The sequence below is a fragment of the Ochotona curzoniae genome, unplaced genomic scaffold (assembly GCF_017591425.1).
Source record: "Ochotona curzoniae isolate NIBS_2020 unplaced genomic scaffold, NIBS_Ocur_1.0 contig_21, whole genome shotgun sequence".
Classification (NCBI taxonomy): Eukaryota; Metazoa; Chordata; class Mammalia; order Lagomorpha; family Ochotonidae; genus Ochotona; species Ochotona curzoniae.
Genome location: NW_024465322.1, coordinates 3,393,709 through 3,407,593, shown reverse-complemented (window position 1 = coordinate 3,407,593; position 13,885 = coordinate 3,393,709). Strand labels below are relative to the sequence as shown.

The 13,885-nt window shown below is 47.3% G+C and overlaps 1 protein-coding gene across 4 annotated transcripts in view; it reads right to left on the bottom strand.

The window, feature by feature from the left end:
* LOC121150371 (gamma-secretase activating protein) overlaps nt 1–13,885 on the bottom strand; it is a 69,226-nt gene that overhangs the window by 5,217 nt on the left and 50,124 nt on the right. For all 4 annotated transcript variants that reach the window (XM_040971217.1, XM_040971215.1, XM_040971214.1 and 1 more), the window contains 7 exons: nt 11,499–11,627; nt 10,108–10,166; nt 9,373–9,404; nt 7,252–7,313; nt 4,498–4,593; nt 2,236–2,306; nt 1,729–1,823 (listed from right to left, as the gene is read on the bottom strand). In XM_040971217.1, the coding sequence (XP_040827151.1) occupies nt 1,729–1,823; nt 2,236–2,306; nt 4,498–4,593; nt 7,252–7,313; nt 9,373–9,404; nt 10,108–10,166; nt 11,499–11,627 (544 nt within the window). The remainder of the gene's footprint in view (nt 1–1,728; nt 1,824–2,235; nt 2,307–4,497; nt 4,594–7,251; nt 7,314–9,372; nt 9,405–10,107; nt 10,167–11,498; nt 11,628–13,885) is intronic.

The following is a 13,885-nucleotide window of genomic DNA, read 5'->3' as shown; positions in this document are numbered from 1 at the left end:
GCAAAATGTGGCAGGGCAGTTAAATCGCCACACCCCATAGTGAGGTTTTTGATTCCAGTTCTAGATACTCCACAGCAGATCTAGCTTCCTCCTCAAGCACATCTCGGAAAGCAGCAGGTCTCGGGTCCCTGGGTCCTGCCTCCTACACGGGAAACCTGGATGGAGATCCCGGCCCTCAAAAAAAAATCCTACCAAATGCACACAGAAAAACTTGGGAGGGATTAGGCTAGATGAAGGCAGACATGGGTGGACCAAAGCTGCGCTAGTCCACTTCCAGGCGACATCTAAACTAGTCAGACTCATGAAGACATGGTTGTCTAGCTCAGGGGGCAGGAACTGCTGTCCAACAGGAATAAAGCTGCAGTTCTAGAAGGATCGACCCATGCTTAACCATGCTGTGCAATGCTTTTAAAAACTTTTTAAGGTATGCTGGGGTGTGTGGGGAAAAGGGGAATTTCACAGCAGTCATTCTTATAATAAAACAGGAGAAAGCAAGAAGGAAGGAGAGACTAATAGGTAAGAATCAGGTGGTTGATAGTAAACAGGCCTTCAGTATGTCTTATAAAGAATGCTGGCTTCTATATACATCTATATACTTCTATATACTTCTCCTTTCTAGCACACTACCCGTCAATAGTGTTGATTAACTGAACCAGTTAAATAAATGACTGTGGGGCTGGCATAGTGGCATCGCACGCTAATCCTCTGCCTGCAGCATCACATCCCTTATGGGCACAAGTTTGTGTCTCGGTTGCTCCACTTCTGATCCCACTCCCTGCTTGTATCCTGGGAAAGCAGTGGAGGATGACTCACGATGCTTGGGCCCCTGCACCTAACTGGGAGGCCTGGACAAAGCTCCTGGCTGTAGATCAGCTCAGCTCTGGGTATTGAGGGAGTGAGCAGTGGATGGATGGTCTTTGTCTCTCCTGCTCTCTGTAAAATTTCCTTTCTAATAAAAAAATAAATGAATCTTTTAAAAAAAACATGACTGATGGTGGTCCAATGGGACTTTATTTCATGTTTTACATATTTATTTGAAAGGCAGTTGAAGAGATAAAGAGACAGAGGGATACAGAGAGGGGAAAGGAGAGGCAAAGAGACAGAGGAATCTCCTACCTCACTCCCCAAGAGCTGCCATGGCCATGCTGGGAGCTGGCAACTCCATCCAGGTCTCCGTGTGGGTGTTCAGGGTTCCAAGCCCTTGGGCCATCCTCTGCTGCTTTCCCAGAGAGCTGGATCAGAAGCAAGGCAGCCAGAACTGGCACCCATGCCTGTATTTGGATGCTGGTGTCGTGGGGATGAACTGGCTGTACCACAACACTAAGCCCTCCCCAAGGGGATTTTGAAGGCCTGACTTGCTCCCTGTGGCAACTGTTCAGCTTCCAAGTGCAATGGAGGATCAGTTTAATCCTTGGCATTGGGCTAGATTCACTTTTCTCCTGAGTATTAACTTTCAGGCAACTCAGAGGAGGCCTGGAGGGCACAGAAAAAAGAGCTCCCTGAATCTGCTTCAACTAGGTCAGACAATCCAAAAAAAGTGTGTGGGAAGCACCTGTGTTCCCTAAAATGAGCAACGCACTACAGCACAATGTAGCTGTGTTCCATGTCTCACTGTGACACACACACAAACACACACACACACACACACACAATTCCTCCCACATGTCTCCTTGTTAAACCCGAACTGAGCCAATATCCCTGGATCACGTGAGGAAGGAAGAGACTTACCAGGAGGCAGTGGTAAAAACAAGCTGTGGGCAGCTTCCAGAATCCTGGTCATGATATGAAAGACGGAAGATTCAGCCGCACTGGCAGGCCTGTTACTGGGGTGGGTGTGGGGAAGTCAGAAAAACAACGTGTTGGCCAAGGGGCTCATTTCTAACACCCCACGTGATCTAGGCAGTAACCCTGAGCTCATTGAAGCATGCTGCTCTCTGTAACACCAGCCTAAGACCTAGCCAGACAGCAGGTGCAGGGACTAGAAACTACAGTCCTTGAACAGAGCCTTCTTGGTAGGCCTCCTCTCCCACCTTCCACTTAGGGAAGGGGAGGCGTGAAGGGCCCAGGACATTAGCATTACATGCAGAGTCTAGAAGTGAGGCAGATGCTGTGGGGACCGGGGATAACTGCTTTGAAACCAGTGACCTTTCCTAGAGCTTTGCTGAAACAGGTAGGGATCAGAACGGTGCTGGTTCTTTGTGCACCACAATACAAGGGGAGGAAATACTTGCGTACAAGCAGAGGATGCGGGATTGAAGGTTGTGTTTCTTCCAACTGGTTTCCAGTATGCAACACATGAGATCCAGCTAGAGGCAAAGCACAGTGCGTTGGTCAGTGTTGCTATCCTGTCCCCTCCAGGCCCTCTGGGCTGACCCTCTATAGCTCTGACAGCACATTCAGGGCAGCTGGCATGCCAGCTGTGCCCAGTCACACAGTGGCCTTTCTAAGGCTCTGCCATCCCAAGTGGAAAGACTGAAATTTGGCCCCAGAGTTTAACAGAGCACCCTCTGTAGAGGCGGGCAGGGCACCCCTTCCAAAACCCTGGCCAACTGGCTCCGCCATTCATGCTCACATTCATCTTTTACAAGGGAAGGTCAAGTGCCTCCAGGGTTGCTCTGGGCTTGTTACACTACAAGTGCCAAGAGGAGACAGTAGGAAGACTGAAGATAAAGTGACGCTCGTGAACATGAAGCTGGGGAAGACTGAAGTTCAGCTCAGGTTCTGAATTATACTGGCAGTGTGGCCCTAGCAAATTATCTATCCCCCCCAGCTCTCAGCACCTTCATCGGTTAAATGACATAAAAATTAGCATGCTGATTGCAAGACAGGTGACCAATAAAACGAAAAGAATAGCCTTCCTTGCCTCAGAGTCTTATCCAGAAACCCATTCTAACTTTGCGACAAATTCACAGGCAGTAAGGCAGTTTGTAGGGAGTGACCAGTGACGAATCTGTACATCACGCACGTGGCTAGGAACAGGAAGTAAAGCAGGAAAAGATCTGTGTAGACACACATGCAAACACTATTGCTCTCAGAGTTTAAGATGAATGCTTGGTTTCTGACTGGGTGAAACAAAGCAAGGTAAGATGTTAACGATGTAAGTGTGTTCTGCCACAACTCCCCTAAATGTGTTTTTAGATCAGCCACCTTCCCTAGAAGGGAAGGGGAAGCATGGCTGGGAGCTGCTGACCAACAGCAGGGAGAGCTGGCCCCAAGCAAGTGACTACTAAATCAGAAAATCAGGGACACTGAGCTTTCTGAGAGTTGGGACACACCCAACTGTGGACACACCCAGTTGTGGACCTACTGGTTCTAGGGATTCGAGCTATTATCACAACCTACGATGGAAACTTTAGGGTAGGCATTTGGTCTAGTAATTAGGATGCCTATATTTCACATCACAGTAGCTGGGCTCAAGCCCCAGCTGTACGCTGAATTCCAGCTCTCTGCTAACACGCACACTTGAAGGCAGCAGGGGACAGTTCAAGCAGGAGGGTCTCTGCCACCCACCAGAGGGACCTGGATTCAATTTCTGCCTCCCGGCTCCATCTTTGGCTACTATATACATTTGGGGAAATGAACCAGCAGATGCAAGGCATCAATCTCTCTGCTTCTCAAATATTTTTTTCATTAAAAAAAAAACACTTAAATGAAACTCGTTAACACTTTGGAAGGTAAGCTTTTAAGGCAACAGAAAGATGACAAAGAGGTATGTCAAATAGTTGCATGTCATGAGTTGAACAAAGAAAGCAATACCAACATGAAGACCAGTAACACATTCAGAAATTCTTCGCTGAGAAAGATTTCAAAACAATTCAAGAACTTGATTATGATATCAGCATGAGAAGGCCTATTTCCAAGCAGACTAAATACTGTAAAGCTCAAATCGTACAACAGAAATTGTGAGCTATGACGGCCATCAATTTCTATTCACATGTGGACTTGTGTCATTCGTCTGGATGGTATGGTGCGGCCTTGATAAATGGCTGCCAGGTAATGAATCACCAATCTCATCAGTGGGCACTGATTGAATAGTGTTTATATGCAGCCAAGCAGGAAGCTGGCCCGGAGGAGCTGCTAGAGCCAAGAAAGGGCTGAAGTTCAAGTTTTCACCTGTCTGTATCTGTCTGTCCCCTCACCCCCACTTCATGTATAGAAACCATTGTCTGCCGTTTAACAGGAGCTGGAGGCTGCCAAGATGAGATGTGAAAATCTGGCAAGCATGGCGAATCCATTGTCCTGTGTGATCATAAGCATAGAATTGCTACGTAAGGGTGAGCAATAAGCCACTTTCGAAACCCAGTGCTCTTTGTTTATTGTTCTCATTTCCTTCTCCACAGAAGCAAACAGACTGGTGCAAGGGCAGGAGGGCTCCAAAACCTAGTGCGAAAACCACACCAAGGGGTTCAGTACATCACATTCTGAGAGCTCCGCCTGGGGCACTGGAGGGATGAAGAGTGGGACAAGGAACGGAGGCGAAGAAAAAGCTAAACCAACCAGTTTAGAAACATAGCTCAGCGCCATGTGTTCGATTCTCTTCTTCTCCATGCCCTGGAGGTGTCTCAGCAGATGATCTCTCAGCTCAGACACCATCTGAAAACAGAACATGTATGAGATCAGACCTGTCCACATCTGGAACTTGCTTGCAGCAGTTCATTCACAGTCCTTATCAGTAGGAAGATTTCACCAATAGAAATGCAAGCTTTTCATTCCTCTCTGCCGAGTATAAAGCAGGGGACCCCAACATTTTCTTCCAGTAGGCCCCTGGGTCCAGGGGCAAACTCCCTAAGGAGCCAGTGGATGGCACCAACTCAGAAGTTAAAGATGAGCGAGCTTTACAGCCCAGCCTGTGATCCCTGCATCCTGTATCTAACACCCTGCCACTCCTCTTACCAACCAGCTTCTTCCCAATGCATCAGGAGAGGTAGCCCACGATGGCTCAAGTCCTTTGTCCCCTGTCACCCAGATGGAGTTCCCAGTCCCTGCCTTTAGCCTGGCCCCGCCCTAGCTTTCACAGCCATTTGGGAAAATGAAGCAGCAGATGGAAGATACCTCTCTCTCCACCAGTTACTCCAGGGGCTCCAACCAGGCTTGTCACTCTGGGGCTCTGTCCTGTTTGGCCTGGGCAGCCCCAGGTTGGCCGTTAGTATGCCCAGCTTTCTCTCCTCTTTTCTTCTGGCATATTTTACACCACCCAAAAATTCTTACAGAGGCTGACATAGTGGCATGTAGGTAAAGCTAAAGCTTGCAATGCCGGCATCCGATAGGGGTGCTGGTTTGAGTCCCAGCTGCTTCACTTCCAACCCAGCTCCCTGCTAATGCGCCTGGGAAAGAAGCAGAGGATGGCCCCCTGGGCTTCTTCATCCATGTTGAAAACCTGGAAGAAGCTCCTAGCTCCTGATACTGGCCTGGCCTAACCCAGGCCATTGCAGCATCAGGGAAGTGAATCACTGGATGGAAGATATCTGTCTCATTGTCACTCCCTCTCTATATAACTGACTTTCAAAATAAGTGAAAATAATTACAAAGATGGTCACTTGCCATATATTTGAGCATTATCAGATTAAAGTCTGGGAAATGTATTTTACAAGGTTACATATTGAAAGTTTGCAAGACACCACGCAAAGGGTCTTCCACTGTGGTTATACTAATTCTTGTTTCATGAGGATATTCAATTCCTTGTGCCCTGAGCTTTTCTAGCACGATTTCTAAACTACAGCTAATCTAATAGGCTGAAAAACAAGATAAAAGCACTTGGTGTGGGCAGCTGACATAATGATGAAAACAAGGCTTGGGGCATCTGTAACCTGTTTCACAATGCCCAGCTCTTCCTCCCATTCAGAGTCCTGTTGATGTGCATCCGGGGAGGTAGTGATGGCGGATTCAGCAATCGGGCTCTGCTTCCCATTTGGGAGACCAGGATGGAGTCTCTGGCACCTGGCTTCAGCCCACCCCAGCCAAGATGACTACAGGCATTTGGGGAGTGAACCAGTAGATGCAAAATTTCTTATCTCACTTTCTCTATTTCTCTGCTTTTCAAATGACTAAAAATTTTGAGGAAAAAAAAAAAAACTTATTTGTCATTTGATGACAACCATGCTGGACTGTTTTCTTCTCCCCTACTCTGGACTTATTCACCGTTTTTTAACTTTGGAAATTGATCAGAACCTTAATTTCCCTTATAGGGGATTGTTTTCTTGCTGACTTATAAGCTATTTATATTCCAGGTGATAACCACATGTCACATTTGTAAAAGAGATTTCTTCTCCCAGACTTATTTTTAAACTTTTCTGCTTAATTTTTTTTTCTTTTTACCTAATCTTTTCCTGGCCTATCGTTGACATTTTTCAAATTATTCTACAATTATTATGTATTTAGCTTTTCAATTCTTCAATTAGATTTGCTATATTTGCCAAGAAAACCAACTGGACTTCAAGTGTATTTATATGTACTTGTACATGAACATATAGATTTATATACTTTTTAAACGTGCCATATTTGAAATCACAGATCATTCTTTACTTTTTAATACTTAATTTATTTAAAAGGCAGAATTGTAAAGAGAGATCTTCCATCCGCTGATTCACTCCCACAGGTGGCCACAACAGCCAGAGCTGAGCCGATTTGAAGCCAGGAGCTTTGTCATGGTCTCCCACATGGGTGCAAAGTCCCAAGGCTTTGGGCCATCCTTCACTGCTTTTCTAGGCCATGAGCAGGGAGCTGGATGAGAAGTGAAGTGGCCAGGACCCAAACTGGCACTCATATGGGACCTGGTGCTTGGAGGTGGAGGATTAGCCAGTTGAGAAAACAAACTGGCCCAGACTTATCAGTATTTCTACTTTAACTTGATTATCCTAGCAATAGGCCTTCTTGAGAAATACTTTCTTCTGCTGTATTTGAAGCCCCAAATGCAAGTGCTTTTGTTTGCAAATGCAAACAGACACTGCTCATGTTTTTTCCCTCCTCAAACATCCACAATGCAGCAACCCTTGTAACAATTTGTGATATAGGAACATAATTATTGGTGTGACCAATCAGTGTGTGTCTCCCCTGTGGGGCTGCAAGCTTCCAGAGGAAAGAAGTCGTGTTTGCATTGGTCACCCCTGGACATACATGGTCCACAGTGTTCGCCTGTGACTGCTGAGAGAGTGAATGAGTGACGCAATCTGAGTGAGAAGCACGTTTCCCTCTTGTCTGTCACCCCTGGGCCCCTCTGCTCACCAGCCCTGGGCAGCCCAACAGAGCACTTACCAAGCCCATGAGTAGCCTCTGGGGGCTGTCCTCTTCCTGCAACAGGGGTGCAAGTCTTGGTTCTGGAATTCAATAGGGCAATAGTTAAGCAGAGCCATTTGTGGGAAATGGATTCGAAGGAAGAAACAGCCGGTGTTTCCCTTCTCAGAGTCCCTGGGCAAACCTTCCCTGATAGGGAAATTTTCTCATAAACCAAGTATGACCCAGACCTACCTAGGAGTCAACGTCAAAACTCATCACACTCTTAAGCCTCATCTCCAAGGAGACAGAGGGAACTGAGCCTTCTCTCGACCCTACTGAGGATATTGCTGCCTTCTGCAGCTCATTGACTCTGGGAATCATTGAGCTGATGCCACCCGCCAATGACTGTGACCAATCACAGTAACTGACACACATTTTTCAGACTGAAAAGTTAGTTAGACCAAGATGAAGTAGTACTGGTGTGTGGCGAATCAGTCAGCGCTTCCCCTACCATCATCAACCCTGATTCTAAGCCGGGCCAGAAGGGCGGAACACCACAGTATCCCTGATCTGCCCTACAGCTTCTCCAACTACCCACATCCTGCCCATGTTTCTCTCTCCCCCAGAAAATCAAGGTCTATGCTAGGCATGAGGGCAGCCATGCACACTGGGCCAACAACTCCCTCTGCGAGGGCATGGATTTCCCTCTTGGCCATCAGAATAAACTATCCAGATCCTAACTCCAATTCTTACATTGGAAAGGAAAACCATTCAAAACAGCTCTTAATGGGCAGTGGCAGCATCCCAGAGTGCAAGCAAAGCATGAGAAAGGAAGGGCAAGTTTCCTAAAAGAACATAATGAGACTGACCAGGAACAGGAAACGATCAGGCTGAAGCAGTTCTGCAGGAAGAACCCTAGAGACAAGATGGCAAGGTGGACCCAACAGGCAACATTTCCTACCTAGCAAAGCAACATGGCTAATTGTCACACATACACTCAGGCCCCCTGCATCCAGGAACCCCTGGCATCCAGCCTAGCCAGCCTGGTCAAACAGTGGTGGGTTCTCTTGGGGACAATGGTGAGCTCAGGCTCTGGCAGCCTGGGGCTGAACAAATTCACGGTCATGGTTCCCCTGGCTGTGTATACACAGCTGCAGGAAGAGGACTATGTAAAAGTATTTTCTCTTGAGGTCACCCAACATATGCCCAAAACATCCAGGCCCATAAAACGGGTGGGGGTGGGGGAGGCTATAAAAACAGCTTAGTTAGTGAAGGCTGCCTGGGAGGAGGCATGATAACAGTCATACAAAAGATATGCACCCACAGAACCCCTGTAGGTCCTTTTCCCTTTTTTCACCAAGTCCCCTTGTGTTGTAAAACTTCTCACATGTCACTCACAGGGAAGCCTCTTCCAATTTTTTTTTTTTTTGCCTCCTCCAGCCAGCCCTCCCTTCCCACTCCTTTGACCTTGGGGTGGGGTGATGATGGGTAGCATTTCTCCCTCTCCCATCTCACCCTCCCAGACACTAACCACTGTGCCAAGTGCTATGTGCACGAACCCGTTTATTCTTACATTCTCCTCCTAGCCTAGCAGAGACAACCAACTGTCCAAGATGGCATGATCGTCAGGTGATAAGCGCTGGTATGGAAGGCCCCACCCCTAGCCCCAGAACCACACTCCACACCTCCATGGGGCGCTTCTTCCTCGTCATTTCTTTGTACCTCAGGGCTTTGCCCAGCATGTGCCATGGGCTCAGTCAAAATGAAAGGTCACAGAGTCTGGAAGGGTATGAGACCCAGCACCCAGGGAAATGCCCATGTGCAGCTTTGGGTCCAGCCAGAGGACACATTCATTAGCTCAAGCACAAGAGAAGAAATCCTGAAGCCCAGCAACGGCCAACCCCCCCCCCCCCCCCCCGCCCCAGGGACTCCTCTGGCAAGAACACGCGCAGCATCTGTTCTTAACGATGCTCGAGGCCAAGACAGAGTGGCAGGCCTGGGCGACCACTCTCATGAGAAAGCCGCTGCCCAGCTGCGGCCACTGTCACATAGATGGGAGAGCGACTCCTCTATTTCCCATCAAGGTCACCCAACAGGTGGCCAGTCCACTGAGGGAGGAGGCACAGTGCTCTCTGACTGCAATCCAGAAGGCTTTCTTACCCAGAGTTCTCGCTTCCAGGTTAGATATCACCCTGCAAAGGAAACAAGCCAGGTGACTCACTGAGGAAGTATTACTACAAGAAAAAGAAATGCAAACCTCAACACCCAGACAAAGACATCCTCCTGTAAAAACCCATCAAACCACTGCAGAAAATGGTTCTCAGGCAGCCGAAAACCTCAGACACTTTTCATCAGTAACAAAAAGCCACATGAGGCAATTAGAAAAATCTACAAAACACGTCAGGCCTGCCAACTGCAGCAAATCACTCAGAACACTTGCAGCTCTCAGCGATTGGAAGTAACGGGGACAGAGGAGAGGCCATGGGGCTGGAAGCGGGCCTCTGCTGTTAGCAGTGCCCAGTGACTCATCCAGGGACACAGCGGTGCTTTCAAAATAAGAGCAGGCCCACCCGCCCACGAACACTTGTTGCAAAACCAACTCCCTTGCCTTCCAGCCCCAAGGGGCTCATTTGAAGAGGTTTTGTTTTCCACGCATTGGTTGGAAATCGCCCCCATCCCTACTCAGCGTGCAAGTCTCTCAGGTTGAATGTGGAAGCTTTTTTCACTTAGAAACTCCAGTACTGAACTCAGGGCTCAGGTGGTTAGAGTCAGGAAACCAGCAGCTTCCTTTCTGCTAAGGACATGGGACACTGGTAGATTATTTCCGGGAACCCCAGCTGCAAGTGCGGTCAAAGATATCCCTCTAGGGATCCAGTTGCTTTTCAGAGTACTTACTTGGCTGCATTATCCAGAATATTCCTTACAAAGGCCACGGATCTTCTTTTTCCCGTTTTCTGAGAGGGAGAAAATGTCAGGAGTGTAAAAGGTGGTGGTTCCTTGGGAGACCATTTCCACAGGAAAAACGTTATGCAACATCGTGAAGAGCTTCAGAAAAGATACACGGGCGGGCGGGCACTTGTCAGGGAAATCAGAACACCTAGCTTTTTATTTATGTATTTTAGAAACTTCTGGCATCTTACCACACACATCTGATCACAGCAATCAATGTAACACATATCTCAAAATAGCTTCTCTCATCACAAAGGTAGGTTGAGTGTTTCAGGTGGAATACGCCAATTACGGAGTCGCTTGTTTAACAGGAGACCAGCTCAAAAGTTCATGAAAACATGGAATTGAAAGGTAACTTTATCTTGGTGCAAAAAACCCTGAAAACCATGCATAGTTTTTTGCTTTTAAACTTTGCTTATATTTATCTGAAAGGCACATTTAAAGAGAAGGAAAGAGAAAGCTTCCATCCTGTTCACCTCTGCAAATGGTCACAGTGGCCGAAGATGTGCCCATCTGAAGCCAGGGGCTTCTTCTGGGTCTCCCACGTGGATGCAGGAGCCCAAAGAATGGAGTCATCCTCTGCTGCTTTCTCAGTTCAGAAACTAGATTGGAAGTGGAACAGCCGGGATCTAAACCAGCCCCATATGGGATATCAGTTCTGCAGCCTTATCATGCTAGACCACAGCGCACGTCTCTGAAACTCATGTATATATATTTTTTCATACTACACATTTCCCATGTCCTTTTTTCACGACCTTTCCCCATAGGTATGCACCTGAACTTTTGCACCAAAACCAAACTTTTAATTCCATTTTTTCCATGAACTTTTGAAGTACCCTTTTATCCTACATAGCCCTAAACTGCATACATACATAAAACATACATGCATTACAAATCCATGAATTATTTTCTTGGTCTCTTCCTCCTCCCTCTGCAAGTTTTAATGTGTGTATAAAGTTCAGTGGCATCCTATGAAACATGTAGGTTTCAGTCCTATAATGTTCCATCTTAGCCAAGATTGGAACAGTTTTATCTCTTCAAACATATCCCTTGAGAGCCAGGAACATTCTTAACTCCTCAACCCCTGGCCACTGTTAACTTGGGAATATCTTGACGTGCTTCTATTTTTTTTTTTTTTACTACGTCAGTCTTATAAGAACACATCTGATTTGAGGCCACCAGTCACAATTTCTGCACTTCAGTCTCCAGCTTAAGCTAACAGAGGTGCTGAGGAGGCGTGTGGGTAACGCCAGCCACACCTTGTCACCTGATCCAGCCCACCCCACCTCCACTGCTTGCTTAGTTCTGCATGACGCACCCCTCACCCACACACACACCTCTTCAGAGTTCAGGTCCTGCCACTCTCTCTTGACCACGCTGTTGTGATAACGTAAGTGTGGCTTGGCATACTTGACATACTCAAGGTTGGAGTTCAGTTTTTCCCAGTATCCCTTAAAGCTGTGCACCTGTGAGAGACGAATGTGTGAGTTTGAGCAGCAGACTCAAGACCCAGTCCACCCGGCAGGGTATCCCAGCATCCTTGCTTCCACAGCTCTCACCTACAAGCATGTCTGAGTGGACACTTCCCTCCAGTCCCAGTAGCAATCCTGAGAGGGAACTGCACCTTTCTGCTTCATTTGCTAACCCCTGCACAACAGGGAGAATTGCTGCTCATTCCCCAAACCATCAGGATTTCCCAGGGTTGAGGCTTGAAGCAAATCCTAGGTGAGCTCGCCGAGCCATTTCCTCCACTGAACCATTTTTCTGACTCGGGTTGTGTCAATAACCCATGTTTATTCAGAGACAGTTAACAGAACTTGAAGTGGAGAGGCCTTGCTTTCCTGAAAAGGTCATTCGCACTCAAGGACAGTTTTCAGAACCTGGACTGATTCTGCACTCAGTTTTCAGATATTCCAAAACAGAATTAGCTGGCATTCTATGTAGGTTTTTTTTTTTAATCTTACTGATATTTTTAGAATGCATCCAGTATATTCACATGAAACATTAAGATGCAGTGTTACTACGTTTTTAATCCTGTTTTCTGAAACCAAGGAGACCAGATTCATGAAATTCTTTCTTGCCAAAACATGTACATTTTAAGAAGGTTTAGCTGGGGCCCAGGCTGCCATCTATGAACACAAAACTAAGTAAGCCCCTGCCCACCGTGGTGACAGTTGACCGAGTCACAAGGAAGGGAGAAAACTTAAAACAATGCCCTTGTTAGATAGCAGCACATTATTCAAGGATGATCTTAACCGACATGAAATGGATTTGAAGAATCAGTAAAGCCAATTATATATTAAAACCCACTTTTTAAAAAAAGATTTATTTTTATTATTTATTTATTGGAAAGGTGGATATACAGAGAGGAGAGACAGAGAGGAAGATCTTCCGTCCAATGATTCACTCCCCAAGTGAGCGCAACGGCCGATACTATGCTGATCCGAAGCCAGGAGCCTCTTCTGGGTCTCCCACGCGGGTGCAGGGTCCCAAAGCTTTGGGCCGTCCTCGACTGCTTTCCCGGGCCACAGGCAGGGAGCTGGAAGGGAAGCGGGGCTGCCGGGATTAGAACCGGCGCCCATATGGGATCCCGGGCATGCAAGGTGAGGACCTTAACCACTGCGCCACCGCGCCGGGCCCAAAACCCACTTTTTTAAAAACCTATTTTAGAGGCCTACCCCACCAACATCTATTCCCTTAGAGACAGAAAGCCATGTGCAAGAAAATGTCAGTTCCCGTGGGAACCTCATTTCCTCTTTCCCTTTCCATTTATTTATAACATTTTTTTTTATATGGAGAAATTATCAGATAAATCCCATTAACCACCTGGCAGCTTTAGGTCCCTGGTTACAAGTCACTCCAGCTCCCACGTCCTGACTTTGGATTCTACAGCACCCATGCCAAAAGCCAGAAAGCTAACTGGTGTTGTGGTGACATCTGGTGGTCACTTTAGTAAGTCAGCTTGCTTCACCAGAGACCTTGCCCAAGACAGGAAAATTCAGGTGTCTTCTATCTATCACTCGGCCCAGTTCCCTCAGTCCAAACGCTCACACTGAAGCTCTTAGGAAAAAATTTCCATGTTGCCTTCTCACCCCTTCATCTAAGAATTCTTTCCCTTGGAACTCTCCTCCAGCTAGCAAGAAAGAGATGGTGGTGGGTGCTGGAAATAGCAATGGATGTTAGGAATCAAAATACTTGAGCCATGGCATGCTGCCTCCCAGGGTGGGCACCATCAGGAAGCTGGGCTGGTAGTGATGGTAAGACTCAAACCCAGTCATTCCAATATGGGATGAAGGCTCCCAGGGAACAGCTCTACCATTCTGCCAAATACTTGCATACTTAAGACACCACTTGGGGGACCTCCACATACCATGTCACAGTGTCCGGGTTTGGGTCGCAGCTCTGCTCCCCATTCTAGCTTCCTGCTTATGTGCCCCCCAAGGAGATGACACCAGCAGCTGGGTCCCTGCCACCCTAGTGAGAGATCAAGACCACGGAATAGAATCTGGACTTTGGACTGGTCCAGCCCTGGCTCTTGTGGACATTTAGAGATGAACTAGGAAATGAAAGCTGTTTTCTCATGCTTCAGCTGCATGACAGAACCAACCCGCCTGAGACACATGCCCTGGAGGTGGAATGAACCACAGCCTCGGAAAGCTTTTATAAATTCCTCCAGGTGATCCTGAAGCTGGGGCAAGGCCACTTGAGCCTGTCACCCTCCCGC